Here is a 21,732-nt window from a genome sequence, read left to right as displayed (position 1 = left end):
AATTTTATTTTAAAATAAACACAGATTGAGGAGAATGCAAAATTCACATTAATTGTTAGAAAAAACTCACCGAACATTTTGGTGTTACAGGCTGTTTGGGGCTCCCCTTCTTGACATACTGTCCTCTCCCTTCCCTAACCCCTCTCTGTCTTTAGGCCAAGTCACCGGAAAAGTTTCAGAACATCTTAGAAGACACTGCATGAATATTGATGGGATGAATATATTCACTTTAGATTTAATAAGGTTATTTTAATGGAAACCATAATCAGAAATATATAAAAATAGCCTAAAACCCTGATTGTAGAAATTCCCTTTTGAAAATCCAGATATCCTATAAAGTATATCAAACCCAAAAGAAAGTTTGATCATGATACTATATTTTGAAAAAGGATTTTTAGCCATTAAGAAATAGGATTCCCGGGGCGCCTGGGTAGTGCAGTCATTAAGCGTCTGCCTTCGGCTCAGGGCGTGATCCCGGCGTTCCGGGATCGAGTCCCACATCTGGCTCCTCCGCTGGGAGCCTGCTTCTTCCTCTCCCACTCCCCCTGCTGTGTTCCCTCTCTCGCTGGCTGTCTCTCTGTCACATAAATAAATAAAATCTTAAAAAAAAAAAAAAAGAAAAGAAAAGAAATAGGATTCCCATGAGGGTCAGAGCAGATGTGTCAGTTTGCATTCTAGAATTTAGAATATTAAGATTCTGGAGTTTCTGATTTTCCAGTAACCCCTGCGGAAATAAACTACGCTAGGCCTTAGTTTATTGAGGCCGAGTTACTGTGCAGTGGGTAACGGCGGCAGCTCCCCACGGAGCGCTTTCCGCCATGTGCCATGCACAGTGTTTTATATTCACGGACTCATAGTGCCTTGTAAAGAATGCCTTGTCCCTTTTTACGAATGAGAAAACAGAGACTCAAAGAGAGTAAGTGACTTGCTGGGATCTCACACTCAGCTAGTTCTAGAAGCATACTTCGGTCCCAGGTCTTTCTAACTCTGGGTAGTGTTTTTATGGTCTGCTGTTTCCACTGTAGAAAACCAATTTGCTATGGTGGGATAATTTTTATTTTCTTAGTCCTTTTCATCTAAGAATATGTAAAGAGTGACCAAAAGTGTCAAAATCTCAGTCTTCTGATCAATAACATAACACAGCCCAGAATGTTGAAATATCTCTCAAAGTAAGGTTGTAAAATAATTTGGATTTAACATTGATTTTAAAAGTAGAAAAAATAATATGTTGGGATTTCTAATGTCATTCCAGTTTTCAAAAGGAGGAAAATGTGATGACTCTTGAGTACTACTAATGGTGATGTGACATTCCTGAGCAAGACTTTTAAAGACAAGGACACAGCAATCACTGGAAAGCTACATGGATTCACTAACAAGCCAGATTTGCTTCTTGGACAGGCTCACCAGACTGTTAGATCCATGAAATTCAAAAGACAAAGCAACTGACCTTGAGCATGTTACTTTGCAAGGTCATTTCTCCATATTTTACAGACAGAGCAAGATAAACAGAAATTAGGTTCTAGAATACATTGCCAGATCAATATCTGGTTGTACAACTGTACCCTATAGGTGACTGATGCCTAGCTGAAGATATATTTCTGATGGTATTTGACATGGCTCAGTCTTCTGCCTAGCATTAATTTTTATCAGATGTCTATATAAAAGTCCTGATTATCCAGAATTTTCATAGGAGGAAGAGAATGCATATCTAATGACCCCATAGCCATAACCAGAATATAAAATCACTTTAACAAGCTATAGTAAGCAGAAATGTTGAGGACTGTTCTCAGGTTTAAAAACTGTGGACTCCAGGAAACAAATTGAGGGTTTTAGACAGGAGGGGGTGGGGGAATGGGTTTGCCTGGTGATGGGTATTAACGAGGGCACGTATTGCATGGAGCTTTGGGTGTTTTAAGCAAGCGATGAATCATGGAACACTACATCAAAAACTAATGATATACTGTATGGTGACCAACATAATAAAAAAAAAAAAACCTGAAAAATACAAGTAAAAATAGAGAGTGATATGATTTGAGGGTATAAATTCATTAGATTTTATTATAAGACATTGTTATATTTAGACATAAGAAATATAGTTGTGTGTGGGGCACCTGGGTGGCACAGCGGTTAAGTGTCTGCCTTCGGCTCAGGGTGTGATCCCGGCATTATGGAATCGAGCCCCACATCAGGCTCCTCTGCTGTGACCCTGCTTCTTCCTCTCCCACTCCCCCTGCTTGTGTTTCCTCTCTCGCTGGCTGTCTCTCTGTCAAATAAATAAATAAAATCTTTAAAAAATATATATATATATAGTTGTGTGAACCAGAATAAATTAATGAATTCCCTTCTTTTTCCCTTGTCAGTAATCTTGTGGAATATAAAAGCTTTGACCAATATTTATACAATGCTTGTTCAGAATGATACACCTTTGATAAATTGCACCTATATAGAGTGTTTTTAGTCAAATTATATCATGTACATGTTGCAAATTATGAAATACTGTTAAACAAACTCACCAAAGAGTCTTATATTATGATGCTTTTGTCTAACTCTGGCCCAGTAATTCTCTTTCCTTTTTTTTTTTTTTAAGATTTATTTATTTATTTGAGAGAGAGAGACAGAGGTAAGAGGCAGAGGGAGAGGAAGGGAATCCTCACAGCCTGACACAGCTTGATCCCAGAACCCTGAGATTATGACCTGAGCCAAAAATAAGAGTTAGCTGCTTAACAGACTGAGCTGCCCAGGTGCCCTGTAATTCTCTCTCCTAAGTTGTTTTCATCATCCTCCTTTTGCGGGAAATTTTTTGAAAAAAATTTTAATGTAAGCAGTTACCTAGCTTTAATTGTTAGATCCTTATAACTTTTTGGAGAGAGCATGTGGGAATTACATGAAAATATATGTCCATTTTTCTTTTCTGCAGTTGTTTCCTCCCACTAGAGTAGGAGTTGGAGGACCCTGTCAGTCTTCATGACCATGACCCTCAAGCCTACAACAGTGCCTGGCACATAGTAGTTGCTTGATAAATATTTGTTAAAGGAAATAATATCTTGGATGATTTTAACTAAGCTCATCTGTCAGATATTGACTCCCTATAGTATAGTTTGCTGTTAGTTCCTAGGATTATCAGTGAATGGGTTGACCTTATGCAAAAGTGAACAACTACTCAGTGGGCCAATCAACATGAAAGGGAGCTAACTACAGATTGACGTGTATCTTACACCTATAGTAGGTTAGCTGTGTTAAATTTTCTAGTAACAGCATGTCAAGTATAAAATAATACAAGTATTAGTAGCAGTTACTAACTATATGCCACAATGATATGACCGTTAGTAAAGAGACTTGGTGCATTATTATGTGAGGAGATACAGGAGTCAGGATAGCAGAGCCATGGATCGGGAATTAGAACACTCCAGTCAAATTCTGATTCAACCACTTGTCAGTTGTCTGATGTCACAGTAACCACCGTAAGTCTCAGTTTCTCCATTTGTACAATGGCTGTAAGACTAGTAATTATTTCACAGGATCGGTGCGAGGATTACAGGACATAGTCCATGTAAAGAGATTAGCACAGGATCTGGCACACGGTGAATAATCAAAGCAAACTCTTTTATGCAGATGAAATTTCTTCTCAGAAAGATGTGACTATCCTAGGCCACAGGCAGGAATTTGGGAACCAGCACCTGGAACCCAGGTCCCTCCAACTTCAAATTCTATTTGCAGTCTAGCCATGCTGCTTTAACATGATGTGAGAAGAATGCTAGAATCATGTTCAACTACCAGCCAAAGTACAAAGAGTCTGAATGGCCTTTCAGGAAGAAAAAGCAGGCAAATGAATAAAATAAAAGGAGAACACAGAAAAATAAAATGTCCTGGCCCTGTGGCATCGGCACAAATAGAGAATACTAAGTACTATATCTGTTGTCGAACAAAGGGAGGAAATAATTTTATAAATATTTTATAATTGTTATTTCAAGAGTCAAATTTATTTTGTCTATTTACATATATTTTGACACTGTTAAAAGACAGAACTTTTTCTCTTGTATATAAATTGCTCTGGGCAAGCATATAAGAGCAAAATTTAAATATTTAGTCTACTTTATCATGATGGTATTTTTCTCAATTGTGTACTATGATTTATGTATGAACCTCCTTTATTTTGTTTCCACAGAATGCTGAGGTTTCCGTTTTTGAAGTAAATATACGCTTTGTTGGTGGACTACTGTCAGCCTACTATCTGTCTGGAGAAGAGGTAAGATGAAACTATAAAATTACATTTTAGTGGTAAATTTTGCTTTTTGTGGTATCTGTTCTCATATTTTGATAGGCCTCTAGCATATACTGAATTTCTTTTCATATATACTCATTAAATGAGCACACTGGGAAAGTTGGGCACAACGTGTTCTGAGGATATGGTAAGCAATGACTTTTAAAAAGCCTGGCTCCGTTCTGTTGGGTGTGATGTGATTACAACTATAAATTAGATATGCCTGTGGACAAATTAAAGAGGTTTAGTAGAGTGGCAGGCTTGTGGATGAATTTTTTTCCTTTAAAAATTATTTTAATGTTGGTATAATGTTAGCTTAATAAAAACCTTTTTGAAGGTGGAGAAAGTTTGACAAGTAAGATCTGAAAATTACAGTATTTAAGAATTGTGGGAGGGGTAAGTGAGGTATTCAGCCTTCCAGTGGGAAGTCCTGTGGACCAGTGTCCCCGTGTGCTTTGGAGCTCTTCCTAGAGTGACACTTAATTAATTATCTGCTCGGAGGAAAGCAGGAATTTTTAATTTAGCTGCCTTTTATTGATAGATTAAGGAAGGATTTTTGTATCATGCTTATAAAGAGCACAGATGCTATTTTCTTGAAAGGTTTTAGACAACTTTATGAATATCCTAAGTGTCCACTAAGAGTTGTTGGAATGGACTTCACCTTTAATGTTGACAGTATTAAAAGCTGACGTCAAGGAAAAACAGTCACATATTTCAATTGCATGTCAATCAGATTTGTGTGAGCCTCAGCATTCTGGCTAGGGGAAGAGTGGATCTTACCTAGTGTAGTATTTCATGTATTTCTATGCTCCTTCAAAACAGATTTAAGCAGAGCAATAAATGTTTAGTGAGAAAAGCTGCTTTACTTTGTTCCTGTCTCCCGGGTACTTTTCTAGCCAGAGCAAAACAGCCTGCCCAATCTGAGTGTTCTTTCTGTCTTTAGATTTTATTCTACCATAGGTATTTTTAAAGTATGTAAGTGACTCTGTATTCCCCTATTATCTGTCCTGTTTAAGTGTTAAATTCTTTTCTTCATTATGGACTCTGTCACCTTCTCAGCCAGGGTGAAGAGACTTTCTGGCACATTGTTTCTCTTCTTCCCTTTTTTCAGGCCCACATAACTTCATTTGTTCAGTTTTGTTTAGGATGTTCCAAGCATTAAGCCAGGGAATCCATAGTTTTAAAAAGTCATACTGAAAATTAACGTTATTTTAGTTAGCAAGTTTCTGCTTTTAGAATATTTGTCTTTGAGTACCCAGTGCCTGGTATTCTCATTCTTTTTGACATGACATACTTAGGATGAACTTGGTTTTAACTTTCTGCATCATTTATGTGGAGGTGAGACAATTTAGAGGAATTAAGAACTCCGTCCTTCTGCATCTGGGCTCAAATAGGATAATTGAGCATACAAAAAGAAACAAATAACATTTCTTTTAAATATGCATCATGTTTAATTAGGATATTTTTTCACTTATAATGGTGTCTTAAGTTTATATACAACCATTACAAGTGAAAAAATATTCTAATTAAACTGATATCTGTGGGTTTATATATAAACCATAGATATCATGGGTTTATATATAAACTATATAAATATACCCCAGATATTTTGCCTGTAGATAAAATCATTTGCCTCAGATCTTATAAAGGTACTTTTTTATTCCATATTTAGTTAACTTTAGTAAACAAAGGACTACAAAGAACACCTCCATTGAAAATAATTATTCTTTTAGTGTATTTGCTTTGTCCTTATCCCCATACAAAACATAGTTTTTATTACAACTAGATTTTCAATATTGTAATTTTATAAAAATTACTTAAGCTATTTCCCTTCTTACGTGCTTTTCTGTTTCTGTAGAATATACTGTTTCTATAGAATATTTAGTTCTTAAGGGTTCATCTACTCAGCATCATTTTTGCAGAACCTGTCCCTAAATGTTAGATAGTTGGGTTGTTTCCTGTATTCTTGTATTTTGGATGAGGTAGCTATAATTAGTCGATAAAGATATTCTCTAAAGTGGGATTGCCAGATAAGAAGTGATTAGTACTAGACTGTTTTAACATCATTTCGTCTTTTTTTCCTCTCAGCTACCTCACCACTGACAACGTCTGACCAGTATGCTCAGGGGAGTTGGCTATCAGGAATGTGGCCAAGAAAAACTATTTTACCCCAAGTCTGTGCTTGGGCTATTTATCTCCATATTCAAATGGAAAAAGAAAATTGAACATTCATTAATAGAAAGAACATCCACATAGCCAAATTATGAATTACTTGGTTTCAGATTGTTGATAAAGTTCTATACCATACATTTCTATGTAAATCAAGGTATTTACTAAGATAGCCGAGGCAAATTCATCTTCCTAGATTATCTTGTAGAGGGGCTACTAGATCACTGTAATTCGACATTTCATTTCATTGCTGAGGCTCAGGAGTATTTTGAGAACATCGTATAAATCACCATCAGAACTAGATAGCCCCACATTGATATAAGCTCAAAATTCTTAAATTTATATTGCAAAAGCAGAGGAGGAGTTACCACTGGTTTGTGTTACATGCTTCAGGAAAACTACAATTAGAAACCCTCAATAGTAGTCAAGAATGCCAATGGAATAAACCCTACCAGAATTACAATGGTTACATGACATACCTGTTAATAAATAGTTTGACTATAGGGACATATTTAAAAAATTTTAAAACACCCTAGCCCATTTAAAATATTTTGTGTGCCATTAAAAACAGCCGCAAGATTTTCAGTCTATGTAAGAAATACAAACAATCACAAGAATTACAAACAGCTAGGCTAGAGATAAGATGAATACTAAATAGGAATGATCAGTATTAAATATAAGTAAAAGAGATAGTATTGCTCTATTATAAGCTCAAGGGAAACTAAAGTCCTCGTTGGAGACAGTAAATAGCAGCATGTAGAGTATCATTACCCAAAATATGTTCTACGGAGCACCAGCTTCTTTAGATATGTCGGGATAAGTCTGTATACATACTAAAAATAAGTTCAGAAAAAGCTACAGCTTATATTCTGTCTTGGAAATTCACAATGTACAGAAAAAGAAACTGATTGAATTTTATGTATCCCTGTGTTTAACATACTTTCTTAACTGTAACCTTCCTCCTTTTTTCTTAATGTAACATTTGCTAATCCTGAGTGAGAAATACTGTTTCCCAGAACAAATTTTGAGAAACCCCCACTGTAGAATAAGAGTAACCCAAGCAAAAATGATATTGAAAAATGGCAAATGCAAAATAAGACATTCCAAGAGAAGATGATATATGTGCAAACTAGCATGTATGAATATACCACATATCGTTTGTTTTACAGTAGAAACCAATGGCTTTCTTGAGCAGAAAGTGAATTTAACAGGATATAGGATGCCACAGCCTCCTACTGAGGGCTGAAAAACAAGTTGGAAGTAAGTCGCAAGTGGCCACAGAGAATCTCTATGATTCAATAATCTCTATGATTCAATAATTAATCGGGGACATGTTAGAATTAATAAATGTACCCTGTTTTTTCTACCCTTGTCAAGTTTGGTTTACATGTGGCCCTTTAAGGATCTTGGGGAAAGAAGGAGAGGATATGATAGAAGTCTTCTCCTTTGAACACTGAGTATAGATAATTCCTGAGCAGGAAATTGAGGCCTTATTAGAAGGGTGGAAAGAACAAATGCTTGGAAGCCAAAAAAAAGACACAGTATCACTACGGTGAGTGAGGGTGTCAGAGGAAAGAAACAAGCCATGTGGAAAGTGATAATTTAATGATATGTTTGAAAACACTTTTCCTGGTTTGCAAAACTACTTTATTCTGTAAATTAAAAGAGAATGTTTGGAACTACTAAGGTATTTACTCCTCAGAGGAGACGTTTGACTAGTATGTTTTATGTTTGTGAACTAGAAAAACAAAACACCAATTCCTGGATGCTAAAACGATTGAAGAACTAGCTTTCAATGAAAAAAGGTAACAAAGACTTCTGATCTAACACTGGGGAAACACACATAATGGATTCTTACATTAGATCAGTTTACTTTACCAGGATATCCTTCATTTCAAAGGGAGCAAAAGTATTTTTCCCCAAATTCACCAAAAGAAATCCAGTGCTCCATACACCAGTACAAAAGATTGCTAAAGGGCTTCCTGCAAAGAGAAGTAGCTAATGCCACTAAGTTTAGGAATGTCAAGGGAGAAAACATAGGAAGAGGGTAGGATTATGGAATGGGGAAGAGAGAAATAAAATGGAGAATGCGAGTTTATTGGTGGAAAGATTTATTGTTTTTTCATTATAGGATTCAGATATTTGGGCTATTTAGGGGGCTAGCCATCAATTTTGTAGAGTGTATTTGGTGATGAATAATTATAAAAGTATTTAGAAATCCCTTAGAAAATCAGGATGCATTGATGAGGTTCCCTTTCAGACCATGTCTGCCCCTGTCCGTGAGGATAAAGTCATCTTCCAGACCAGCCCTCTGTCTCCTGCCTTATTCTGCAAAGAAATTAAAGTGACTTACAAGAAATGTGCATAATGCAGAGCTGTTGAAAACAGAGAATAAAGTCAGACTGTATTTTTTAAGTTTTTATTTTAATTCCAGTTAGTTAACACACAGTGTTATATTAGTTTCAGGTGTACAATATAGTAATTGAACAGTTCCATGCATCAGCCTGTGCTCAATATGACAAGTGCCTTCCTTTGTCCCCATCATCTGTTTCACCCATTGCCCCACCCATCTCCCCTCTGGTAACCATCACTTTGTTCCCTATGATTAAGAGTGTGTTTCTTGCTTTGTCACTCTCTCTCTCTCTCTTATTTTTTTCCTTTGTTTTTTTTTGTTGTTGTTGTTGTTTCTTAAATGCCACATATGAGTGAAATCATATGGTATTTGTCTTTCTCTGACTGATAAAGTCAGAGAATATTAAAATCACAGGTAAGATTAACAAACAGCTGGTACAGCCAAGTAGGCTTTGGGCAGAAATTTGTCTTTGGGTTTCCTAGCAGTCAGAGCAAAAAACAGGGAGAGAATTAATAGTAATTTGGTTTTCCATTTTTTCTGAACACTAAAAATTGGATAATATAAAATTACCCACAAATAATATCACCTTATACATACTGAATTTTCCATAAAATGTAGAACTGTCTGGTATAAACAGGGGGGGAAAAAAAAGATCCATCAGAAATATATTAACACTCCTCTCCCCAAATCCTGCCTGTAAAAATTGGGCTCAGATTTATCTTCCTGTCTGGGTAGTAGTTTAATTATGGTCTCTAATAAAGTTGATTTGAATCCAGGAACTAAAGATATCAATAGAGTGCATAATTACAAACACACACACACACACACACACACACACACACACACACAAAGATTAAAAAAAAATGATCATAATACCCTAAGAGCAAACTATATTAAGCTTGGGGTGCCTGGGTGGCTCAGCCAATTAAGCGTGGGACTCTTGACTTGGGCTCAGGTCACGATCTTAGGATTGTGGAATCGTGCCCCATCTCAGCCTCTGTGCTCGGTGTGGAGTCTGCTTTTGAGATCCTCTTCCTCTCCTGCCTCTACCCCTGCTCATGTTTTCTCTCTTTCTAAAATAGATAAATAAAATCTTTTAAAAAATTAAGGCTATACAATGAATAAATGACAGATTTGAGCAATATAGTTAAAAAGGAGGCTTGAAATAATGGCATAATGAAATGGAAAAATTAGGTAAACCAAATTCTTGATCAATATTTATTATACGTTACAGACAATGAAAATTTTTTAATAAAATTTATGTATAATGTCACAATCAAAATATAACATTGGGCATAAATGATACACATATTTAAAATGGTGAAACTACTTGAAATTTTTTAAATAATCTCTTAAAAAACTGGATCAGGGAGTGAATCTATAATATTAAGATAGTCGACTCAACAAACAACTAAAGTATAAGCGTCCCTTTAAATTCTGTGGAAAGCCCATGTTTTCCTTAAAGAAATACATCATTTTAAATGTCTATATTATGAAAAATTACTATATGGTTAACTAAGTCTATATTAATTAGAAGAAAAGAATCAAGATGAAAGGGAAATAATAAAAATTAAGAATATTAAATACACTGTAAAATGAGAAAAGGGCTGGATTTACAAAGCTTTTTCTCCTTTTCATCAGTATTCTCTATTTTGGGGGTGGAGGGGCAGAGAGGGAAGGGAAGAGAAAGAATCTCAAGCAGACTCCCCACTGAGTACAGGCCCAGTGGGGGGCTCGATCTCAAGACCCTGAGATCATGACCTGAGCCAAAATCAAGAGTCAGATGCTTAAGCGACTGAGCCACCCAGGCACCCGTCATCAATATTCTTACTGAGAATAATTGTCTGGGGAAGAGCCATATTGGATGAGGTGGTTAGAGGGGCTCCGTCAGCAGGAAAGCTCCCATGGGTGTGTGTGTGTTTGGGCAGAGCAGCTCATTGACATGGCGGTGAGCTTGGACAGCCATGCAGATGGAACAGTGAGTCACAACCTGAGGGAAGTGGCTCTTGAGTGATGCTGGTTGTGTTCCTGCCACATGCTGCAGTGTCCTTTGTCCTGAGACATACCTGAGAATAAACGCACCTCAAATCCCTGCCCTGTGGATCTCAGCTTCTGGTGAGGAAACGTAACTCTCATAAACCCAAACTGGGAAACTTGGACAGACCGGTAAGAAAAAAGGTTTGTGTTTTGGTTTGTTAGTTTTGTTCTCCTTGTGATAAGATGAGAAGGCAGAAAACTGACTTAAGGATATCCACATGAAGCGACCACATCTCCAGCATCTTAGCCCTTCAGCCAGTTCTGTATCTTACCACCAAATGAGCCCGTAATTGTGCCACACAGCTCTTCTTGCCAACCTCCACTGGTCCCTGTGCCATCATAAATTGAGTCTTTATGATTTGGCCTACAGAGAAAGCCTTTCTGGCCCAGACTCAGTTTACCTTTTCTGGTTTTGTCCCTTATGCCTCTTACCTTCCTCTCTAACAACAATGTGCATTTTTTTCCCCTAAAATACTCCAAGCACATCTGTGTGGTTTATATATCCACATTTACTCTCCCTAGAATGGCTTTCACCCTATTCCTTCCACCTCCCCCAACCTAGATATCACCCTGCAGTGAGGCCCTCCCTAACCGTGGTGCTCAGGCCAGCTCCACCCCTGCAAGGGGGAGCCAGGGAGTTCCTTCCCTGCATTCTCTGCATATGCTATTACCGTGCTTTGTTTATGGCCCTGATACTTCATCACCCCTCTCCCCAGGAGAATTTGTACAGCTCGAAAATAAGGATTTAGTTTCTGCTGTTTTTATAGCCCTTTGCTTAGCACTACGTGCCTAGCGCTAGAAAATATTTAGTAAATGTTTATGACTAAACCTTTATTAGGCTTTCTGTGACCTTTGTTTTTTAAAACCCCAGCAGAAAAGTCTCCTAGCTTTTAAAGCAAAATCTATACATTGATAACACAAATAAGCAAATGGCCTGGAAGATTGAGGTAGTATGTGGAGACAAAACAATACATAGTAGGGTGACAAAAAATGTGCACAATCTCTAAAACCCTGTGTAAACCCCTTACAGCGCCACCCCACTCCCCATCTCAACCCCTCCCACTAACCCTGGCAGAACGTCTTACTTTTTTTAATCTATTCTATAAATGCTAGTTCTGTGAAAGAGAAAGTTTTGAAAACCAGTGAGCTAGAGAATATATCAAAATTTAACTAACTACCAAATATTATCGGTTGTTTATAGTGGACCTTTTTTTTTTTTTAGAGGGAGGGAGGGGCAGAGGGGGAGAGAAGGAGAGAATCTTAAGCAAGCTCCACACCCAGCATGGGGCTCTGATCTCTGTCAAGAGTCAGGCACTCAACAGACTGAGCCACACAGGTGCCCTTGTAGTGGACCTTTTAAATAGAATTGACATTAGAGCATTTTGTGAAATTGTAAACCTAAGAAGAAATTTATAAAAAGTAAACGGGAAAGAGATAATACAATGTATATTTGTTTTGGTTTGAGGAAACTATTCAGCTAAAACTTTCTTAGCCATTTAATGGTACACTTATGCTACTTTCCTGAAAAAGAACAATTTCAACCATATTTATTAAATGGTATTGATTGTCTCCTTATGTTATTGTATATTGATGTGTTTGATCCTATGATTTCTTAGAAGTTTAGATTGATCCTTACATATACTTTAGGTATTTTTACTATTTAGCATTTGTTATTGAAATTTTTATAAAAGAAAGGAATATGATATACTGAATAAGTATTTTCACTTAAAAAGGTTCAAAGTCACTAAATTATAGTAGTTTTGCTTATTAAATTTCCATGGTTAATGAGTTCCAACTGTCTCTCATTGAATATACAATTAGAAGTTTAATTTGTACTTCAAAAGAGATCTAGGAGTATATGGCATTGTTTATGAATAATATCTATTTTAGCCAAATGAAATGACTAGTTTTTTTTTTTGTCCTAGGGTGAATTACTAAAATCATATCTACTCCTTAACTCAGGTTGCTATATGTGTTTCTCTATTTATAAAAATCTATCCTGTATTTATAATTGTTTTCAAATCATAGAAGTTTTATCAGCTGTAAGAACTTTATCTCTACAATTCACAAAAGCAATTCTACAGTTTGCTAATAATTCCAGCTCTAAAACTTTTTCATGCTAGTGTATAAATGGCAGAAGCTGGTCTGATTTCTGTCTGATTATAAACCAAACAAGAGGGCTTGGGTCCCGCAGGAAAGGGAAAGTCAGAAAATTAGCTTGTTTCTTTCTTTTATTTTTTTTAAGTAAACTCTGCTCCAGTGTGGGGCTCAAACTCACAACCCCAAGATCAAGAGTTGCATGCTCTACCAACTGAGCCAGCCAGATCCCCTTACTTGTTTCTTAATGAAATATTTGTATCCCTTTTAGTTTAGCACAGTGCCTTGCACATAGTAAACAAACTACAAATTCACATCAGTAAGTGTAGACCTAGCTTAAGATGTAGTGACAATCTCAAAATCTCAGTGATTCGAGACAAGATGCTCTGTACATTCTGTGTGTTCCACCAATGCCACATGCTCTGCCCCTGACTGCTTCTCATTGTCCTCCATCCAGAGCCCAGCTAATGAGCAGCTGCCATCTGAATCATTTCCATTTGCTAAGATGGGAGTCAGGAAGCTGGAGGGTGGGGGTGGCAAAAGAGAATCTAGTAGATGCACACTGGCTCATAATGCATATGTCAGAAAGACACCTGTTACTTCAGCCCACATCTCATTGGCCAGAGCAATCACATGGCCACCGTAACTTAAAAGGTTGGAGCAGGGGATGCATTGTACCACCATATCCCTGGGAGGAAAATTTAATGGACAGTGTTAAAGACTGCCACAGTGGCCACTGACTTAGGTTAAAATGTATAGCCAGCCTTCCCAACCACCGGGAGTAGCAGAAGATAGGAATTTGTGAGGAGAGAGGAAGTTTTCCAAGGATCTCCAAACTGGAATCCATCTATACCACTAGGAAAAGACTTTCTCCCTATGGCACCAAGGTAGCAAGTGGAGTGTTGTGCCTTGGGATAGAAATACTCGTCTTCAATGACCTTTCAAGTAAAAGGCTACTCCTCCCGCACTTGTCTCCTAAGATCTGCTTCTCCAAGAAATATCTTCTTTTCTAGACTTCTCCCTTCATTTCCAAATTTTAAATGGTAAAGTTGACAGACATAAACTACCCTATACAAAAGGAATGCCTGTCACCACCATTGCTGTTGTCTGATGTGGGAGTTAATCATTGCTTTCGGGCAGCACCCTACTGTGTGGATCAGACATTGAGGACCTGGTACTTCTCCTTCAACCATTTTCTCTGTGATTTAAGTGTTCCCCAGGCCAGTCATTACTTGTTTTACAAAAGTCTAATGAAAGAGATGAGGTAATAGATTTAGATTTATGTTGAATCATTTCATAATTCACAATGTCTGTTAAAACCAATACTCCAAATCATTTTTTATTGCCTGAATCCTATTGACGTGGGTTTCTAATACTAGATGTGCACATGTGTGTGTGTTTTAACAAGTTGTATTTTTCCAGGAATATTCCTGTTTGTTCTTTTCCTTTGAAATGGTGGTGTCCTTTAGAAGGGTACCAAGAGGTAGCTATGGCAAGGAATTTAAAATGTAATAGGGCTCGTAGAAAATTCCTCAGAATTGTGATAATTTGCCATCTGGTAAGTTCACTTATTTAGTGACTCAGCAGATGTTTATCGAATACCTGCTTTGAGGCACTGCATTTGGTGCCATAGAAACAAACAAACGAAAGACAGTCTCCGCTGACAAATATTAATTCATTTAGATTTCAAAACAACCCTATAAAATAAGAATAAGTATTTTTATCCTCATTTTATGGAGGAAGAAACAGAGCAGGTTATTAAGTAACTTGCCCAAAGGCATGCAAAGTGGCAGAGTTGGCTTCAAACTCAGGCATTCTAGCTTCAAGATACCAAGTAACAGCTAGAGATTAGGGATGTCAAACATACACGATAGATGTCGTAGGCTCTAGTCTGAACTCATGAGTCATTGACAGCTAAATGACAACTGAAGGAACAGAAGGGAATGTGGTTGCTGGGATCATATTCCATACTTTGTGAGATGAGGGGACTAGAAAAAGAGACAGAGATGTGGTGGTCCCAGAAGTAGGAGGAAAACCAGTAGAATGTGATTAGCCAAAAGAAGATAGTGTTTTGAAAAATGAAGAAGTATTCAGCTGTGTCAGAGGCTTCTGCTAGGGCAAGTTGTTTTAAGTGAAAAGTATCTTCGGGACATTGTAATACAGAGGTCATAGGTGACTTTACCAAGAATACTTTTGATAGAGTAATAGCACAGAATTAACATTGGTTTTGAATGAAGAGGAGAAGGTCTTTAAGAAGATGGAGAAAGATGGGATTCAGAGGACAGATGGCCTCAGGAAGGGGTCCTTCCTCCATTGAAGAATGAGAGTGGAGGAGAAAATTGGCACACATCAGTGACCTGGTAGATTTGGTGGTGGAGGTGTGTGATAATTATCATCTGATGGCCCCTGTTTGCTATATGAATAAATAGAAGACAAGGACACCTGCCTAGACTCAGAGAGAAAACAGACATTGAGATGAGTGTGTGTAATATAGAATCGTCATTCTAGAGAGGATTGACTAAAGAAACATGGTAGAATTTCTGGACAGTGTCTAGGTTGGTGACCATGAATTCATGGTGGCATCAGTCCTCCCGGGTGTCTGTTGCTCAGCAGTTCATATGCAAGTATGGAGAAAGTAGGTGGTTGGTTTTAGTTGGGTTTTGCTAGCCAGATGTGACAGAGACCAAAAAAAAAAAAAAAATGCATAGGTTTGGGGATATTGGAAAAAATCTTATTGAAATCATAGACTACAATGTCCAAATGGGTATAAGGCAGTATGAAGAACAGCTGGTGAGTGATGGGTAGAAAATGGACTGGTTAAATTGCCTGAAGTTTAGTTAAAGTAGCACAGGAGCAGTAGCAGAAATTTATAGGTGGCTGGAAGCTCTGGAAGTAAAGGCTGTACAGTGGGACGTATGAATAAGAGATTTTAACAGTGAGGGAGTTTTTTTTTTTAAGATTTTATTTATTTATTCGACAGAGAGAGAGCCAGCGAGAGAGGGAACACAAGCAGGGGGAGTGGGAGAGGAAGAAGCAGGCTCATCGCGGAGGAGCCTGATGTGGGGCTTGATCCCACAACGCCGGGATCACGCCCTGAGCCGAAGGCAGACGCTTAACTGCTGTGCCACCCAGGAGCCCCAACAGTGAGGGAGTTTTGAGTGATGTCATGATCCAGGAAAACATCATGAGACTAAGCGGTTAAGGAGGGATTTGCCAGAATCTTTCTGCATGGCTAACTGTGTAATACATTTTAATTGAAAAAATACAATGTAAAAATCGGTCTTTTAAAGAAAACTGCCAAGCATCAGTGAACTTATTTTTAAATTTGATAAGGTACAAACACTGTTTACATTCTATTCATAAATTTGTGTGAAAATATGTACTGAACAAAGTTCTCTGTTTAAACAAAAAAGAGGGAAGTATTCGCAGAGTATGAAATTTAAATACAAGATTGTTGGACAAACATTCTTGACTCTAGAGTCTTGAGAAGTTAGTACAGATGATTACAGTTGGCAGTAATCTATATCTACAGTTCAGTAGATATATAAACAACATGTATTAGCTAATTAGTTGGATTTAGTGCATCAATATACCTATGCAGAGCTGTTTCTTTAAACTGTTACTAGATGAAATTTTATCTATGATAAATGCAGTAAATTTGATTATGATGAGGTGAATTTATTTTGAATTTTCTTTAAAAATTATATCTTACCTAGTGTATGAAACTATTTTATTTATAAAAATTTGCTTTGGCAAGATTGTTATGGTTTGGTATTTAGCTATTATCCTAGTCCATTTGGGCTGCCACCACAGAATACCAGAGACAGATGGCTTACAAACAACAAACATTTATTTCTCCAAGTTCTGGAGGCTGGGAAGTCCAGATCAAGGTTCTGGAAGATTTACTGTCTGGTGAAAACCAATTTTCGGTTTCGTGGGGGGCCATCGTCTCCATGTCCTCACATGACAGAAGGGGTGAAAGAACTCTTGGGGTCTCTTTTATAAGGTCACTAATCCCATTCATGAGGGCTCCATCCTCACAACCTAATCATCTCCCAAGTTCCTACTTCTAAATACCATCACATTGGGTATAGGACTTAAACGAATTTTGGGGGGACACAAACATTCAGTTTGTAGCAGGCGCCTTCCTTAAATCCTCTAAAGATTTCATTTACAAAGCTTTCTAGAGAAAGCTTATGTATTTTTTTAAGTTTTTTCTTTAAAACAGTTTAGAAATGCTGACAAATCGTAAGGTTATAACTTATGTATTTTTTTAAGTTTTTTCTTTAAAACAGTTTAGAAATGCTGACAAATCGTAAGGTTAACCATTGTAGTAACTGAATCCATTTCTATTATGTTATGAAGTGCCTCTAAGAGAGATCTGCTGATATGTCTGATTATGCTATCATTAATTGTACATTTGAAAGCAAACAGCTTATCTTATAACAACTGAAAATTCTTTTACATTGATGATAAAATAAATGTAAGGCTTGAAGGTAATGTTTGTTTTTGACTTAATAATTGATCTTTATTTTAATTTGAGGTATCCAATTCCTCTAAAGCAGTACGAATAGCGATTAATTCCAGGGTTCTACAAAATGAGGAAATCCAAGAGCTTTAATGGTATAGACATAGAATAAAGGAATTTTTTCACAACTCATTAATCTAAGCACTTTTGTTCTGTTTTTCATGCTTGCCATTAGGTAGAAGTTCAGGGTTAGACCAGAGAAGCAAAATAGATTGTCACGTTTTTCTCTTAAATTCCATGTGGTTGAGGCATTTACTTGTTTAATCTTATCTTAATAGATTTTTTTAAGTTCTTGATATCATAATAGCCACAGTTCTAATTTATAAATCACTGTTAACTTCTGTGTCTTAATTCTTATGGCTAACATGGTACGTAATTATTAAATAGGTCTTCTGACTTTAGTCTTCTCTCACAGTCTTCCTCTGGTCAACTAGAAGGTACACCCATTATTCAGTTTAGGCTTAACTGCTAATACCGATCACAACTGTAGCATTTATGTTGACTTTCTGCTATCTAACAATTTCTGACTAGGCATAGAAGAATACTAACCCAGAGTTTAACTGGGTTATAGTGGACATTAAGTCTCTGTTGTCTCATCAGGCACACAGCTATTAACACATTTAGTCACTTATGATTCACATCTTTATTCAACAAATATGTGCCATATATGATTACTTTGAGCATCTATTATGTGCCAGGCCATGTTCTTATCTCTGGAGGATTCAGTGATGAGCAAATTCAACAAAATCCCAGCTCTCATGAAATGTACATGCTAGTGAGATAATATGATGAATTAGTTGACAGGATAATTTCAGATAGTAATAAGTGCTGTGAAGAAAATCTAAGACAATTGTGGGATAAAAAAGTGATGAGAGAGGGGTAGGAAGATGAGGTCCACTTTAGGTTGAATCGGAGCCAGGACTTGAGTAATAACCATGGAATATTTGGAGAAAAGAGCATTCCAGAGGAGAAAAGAGCATTCCAGAGGAACTTGAGAATTGAGTTCATGATAGAGATTTCTCTTAACTTTGGGATGAAGTAAAGGAGGAGGACGGCGGTGGTGATGATAATGGCAGTAATAAGACTGTTTTTTGAGGGTTTGTCATGTGCCAATATCAGTACTGGAGAAATTGTGTAATCTCCATGTTGTAGATACACTGAAGTTCTGAGCACCTGATTCCCGAGTCATACAGTAGGTGACAGAATTGGGATTAGATCTTGCTCTGTCTGCTTCGTGACCCTGCCCACATAGTATTCCCAAAACCAGAGTTACCAGGGTTCGTACCACAGTCTTTTTTTCCTGTTCACTTGCTCATCCTTTCAACATCTAAACTTCATATAGTGAGCCAGCAGCAATCTTCTATAATCTATGAAATCTCTCACTTCCTGAACAACAAAAAATAATTAAGGCATGAAAACCAAATTGTGTGATACATTCATAACACTTGTGAGATTATAATACTTTTTTATTCAAGTTGTGTTTGAAATGATTTATTCACTGCATTCATGTCATTTTCCTAAACCAGAGACAAAGTTCTTGAATTTTTTTCCAAGTAGTTCTTTAGTTGCATTCGTATTTTCTTCCTCCGTGTTTTCATTCCCTCACCTTCTTTATCAGTAGAATAAAACGCTTCTCATTGTCCAGTGACTACATGAAGCAAAAACCTTGTAATATATAAAAAATTGGTGTGATTTTAGCATCAATCTCTCTTTTTACTCTGAATTGGTATCAGATACAGTTCAAAATGTTGATAGAATTTATATCTATATTTCAGTGTGACACTGTAATGATAAAGGTATACATTCAACTTTTTTCTTTATAAGTAAGGCATATATTGAGAATGGCAATGTTTGAGAGCACTGAATAATGTAGAGATAATTTAGAAAAAGGAATCGTATTTTCAATTTTGGAATCATATTTTCTGGTAAATAGGAAGGAGAAAGGTAGTACCTTATCATTTCAAATGAAACTAAAATATTTTGGCTTTATTAACAGCCATAAATTGTGAAGATTTACCAATACAGTTGGAATGCTTTTATGTAATTAGAGAATTCCAAAAAGGATTTAAAAATAGCTCATAAATCTACCATATATTGACAGCACTTCAATAAATTTTTCCTGACTATGAATAAAAATCTGGAATCCTGGTGCCAATTTGCTTTTTTCAGTTGTATTCACCAAACAAAGAGAGGAAGGAAAACTCAGATTTATTGTCATATATCATAAAAGTAACTGCAAAAAAATGATTAAAATATCTACTTATCATAATCATTAAAGATTTGCAGTGAACCAGCATTTAATAGAATGTTTTCCTTTAATTCTGTTAACTATTATCAAAAGACAAGACTCAAAACTGGGACCCTTACCATTTAACTGAGATTACATCCAGTGACCTGGCATTCCACTAAGAGTTTTTCCTGGGGGTCCATCCATTGTGGAATTTTAAGATGCCACCTCAAACAGTAGAATTTAATTAGTATGCAGATAAATGAGCAATTCTCACACTTTCAAGTTTTGCCAATCTCATTTCACAAGTGCCTGGCATTGTGCTTTCCACTAGTTTGACTTCAGTGCTTTTCCTCCATGTTCAGACAGATGCAGAGTAATAATTTACTCTCTAAGTACTCGGAGTAAAATACCAATGCTTCGACTCCCCTGCCACCTCCCCTTTTTGCTATCAAATTAACAAAAACTAAAAACTATGTTAATACCCAGTTTGGGGAGAGTAGGGCAAAAATTCACTCAGACGTTGCTGAAGGGAATGTCATTTATATAATTGCTCTGAAAAGCTATCTAGTATATGCATATAAGAAGATCCTTAATAAAGATATTTATTTAGCTTCAGTTATTCTATACTGGGGAATCTAGCCAAAGGAAATAATCCAAAATATAATCTTATTATGTCGAAACAGTTAATGGATATATTTTATGTGCTCATTAAATAGGAGACATCTCAAATATCCAATAGTAAGAGAATGATGGAACAGATCTTGAAATACCCACACGATTGCATTACTGTGCAGCCATTAAAATTTATTCTTGCTTGTTTATTTAATGGCATGGACAATTATTGATACCAAAGCAAAATACGAAATTTCATGTATGATATGATTTCAGCTATGGAGAACAGAGAATAATTACATAAGAAACTTCTTAAATATAAATATTTACTTCTGACTGGTATATCATCTTTCCTCTGCCCTTTTGTTTTTCTATACTTAATCATATTTTTATAATGAACTAGTTAGTAATAATCTTATGATCAGAAAAATATTAAAAATTGCCGTAGACTTGGGGAAATAAAATCATTACCAAATTTTTACCTCTATACTTACTCAGGATTCAGTTGTTCTACCTCTCTTTAGATTTAAAGTTTTTAACTTTTCTTATAAGAATCCAGCCTGTAGAGTCTTGAAAGTCACCTTTTTCCCTCTCTGACATCTGTTTCATAAAGAAAATGACATGACTCAGTGATAATTGAATTTCCCTTTTTATAGTCAATTTATAGATTTCCATTTCAGGTGGTGGTTTATTTACAACAACATCTATTTGATGTTAATATTATCCTCATTTCACACAGAGATAGAGGTGACACAAAGCTTAAGTAAATAGATTGGTTATAAACTCATGCACATCTCAGATCCAACTCCCTAGTCTTTTGAGTTAGCAAAGCAGTATAAAAAGACAAGGGCTAATTATAGTAACAAAACTTTTTTGTTACACACACACACACACAAATCAACCTAATGTGTGATACAAAATAGTGTGTAGATTATTCCATATTCTAAAAAAATATATGTGAATGAGAAATCTCTGCATTTTCCATCATCAACCACTTACAAGGCACAAAAGTAGAATTATTTTTGTTAAGTGTATAGATTCATTAATAAAGTTTATGTTCATTACTAACACAGAAACCTGGGAACACTGAGGCACTTGGCACAATCTGCGACTTTGTTTTTCTCTACAGGATCTAATTGAAAGAAGGTATTAGGGAAGACATAGCAGAGAGCCTTTCTCCTGTTGTTACAGCAGTAAATATCCCTTAAGAAACTTCAAAAGCCATGCATGCTTGTTTGAGGAAGAAGAAAGAGAAAGGCTGTTCGGTAATGAGCCAGGGAAAAAAGAAAACCTTGTCTGAGAGATAAAGGAGGTGATTATAAAGAGGGGAACATACAGTCTACCAGACACTCTGAGGCTTCTCAAATCAAAATCTAGATTCATTTTATGATGGAAACCCAAGGTAATTTGCAACCATATTTTTTAAACTTGAACTATTTTGCTTT

At 36.4% G+C, this 21,732-nt stretch overlaps 1 protein-coding gene across 3 annotated transcripts in view; it reads left to right on the top strand.

The window, feature by feature from the left end:
• The window catches only part of LOC100467154 (mannosyl-oligosaccharide 1,2-alpha-mannosidase IA), a 177,251-nt gene that overhangs the window by 61,813 nt on the left and 93,706 nt on the right, over positions 1–21,732 (top strand). For all 3 annotated transcript variants that reach the window (XM_034669054.1, XM_034669056.1, XM_034669055.1), the window contains exon 5: positions 4,166–4,246. In XM_034669054.1, the coding sequence (XP_034524945.1) occupies positions 4,166–4,246 (81 nt within the window). The remainder of the gene's footprint in view (positions 1–4,165; positions 4,247–21,732) is intronic.

This window comes from Ailuropoda melanoleuca, chromosome 10, assembly GCF_002007445.2.
Source record: "Ailuropoda melanoleuca isolate Jingjing chromosome 10, ASM200744v2, whole genome shotgun sequence".
NCBI classification, from domain to species: domain Eukaryota; kingdom Metazoa; phylum Chordata; class Mammalia; order Carnivora; family Ursidae; genus Ailuropoda; species Ailuropoda melanoleuca.
The sequence above is the reverse complement of the archived record's forward strand: the minus strand, read 5'-3'. Positions and strand labels throughout refer to the sequence as shown.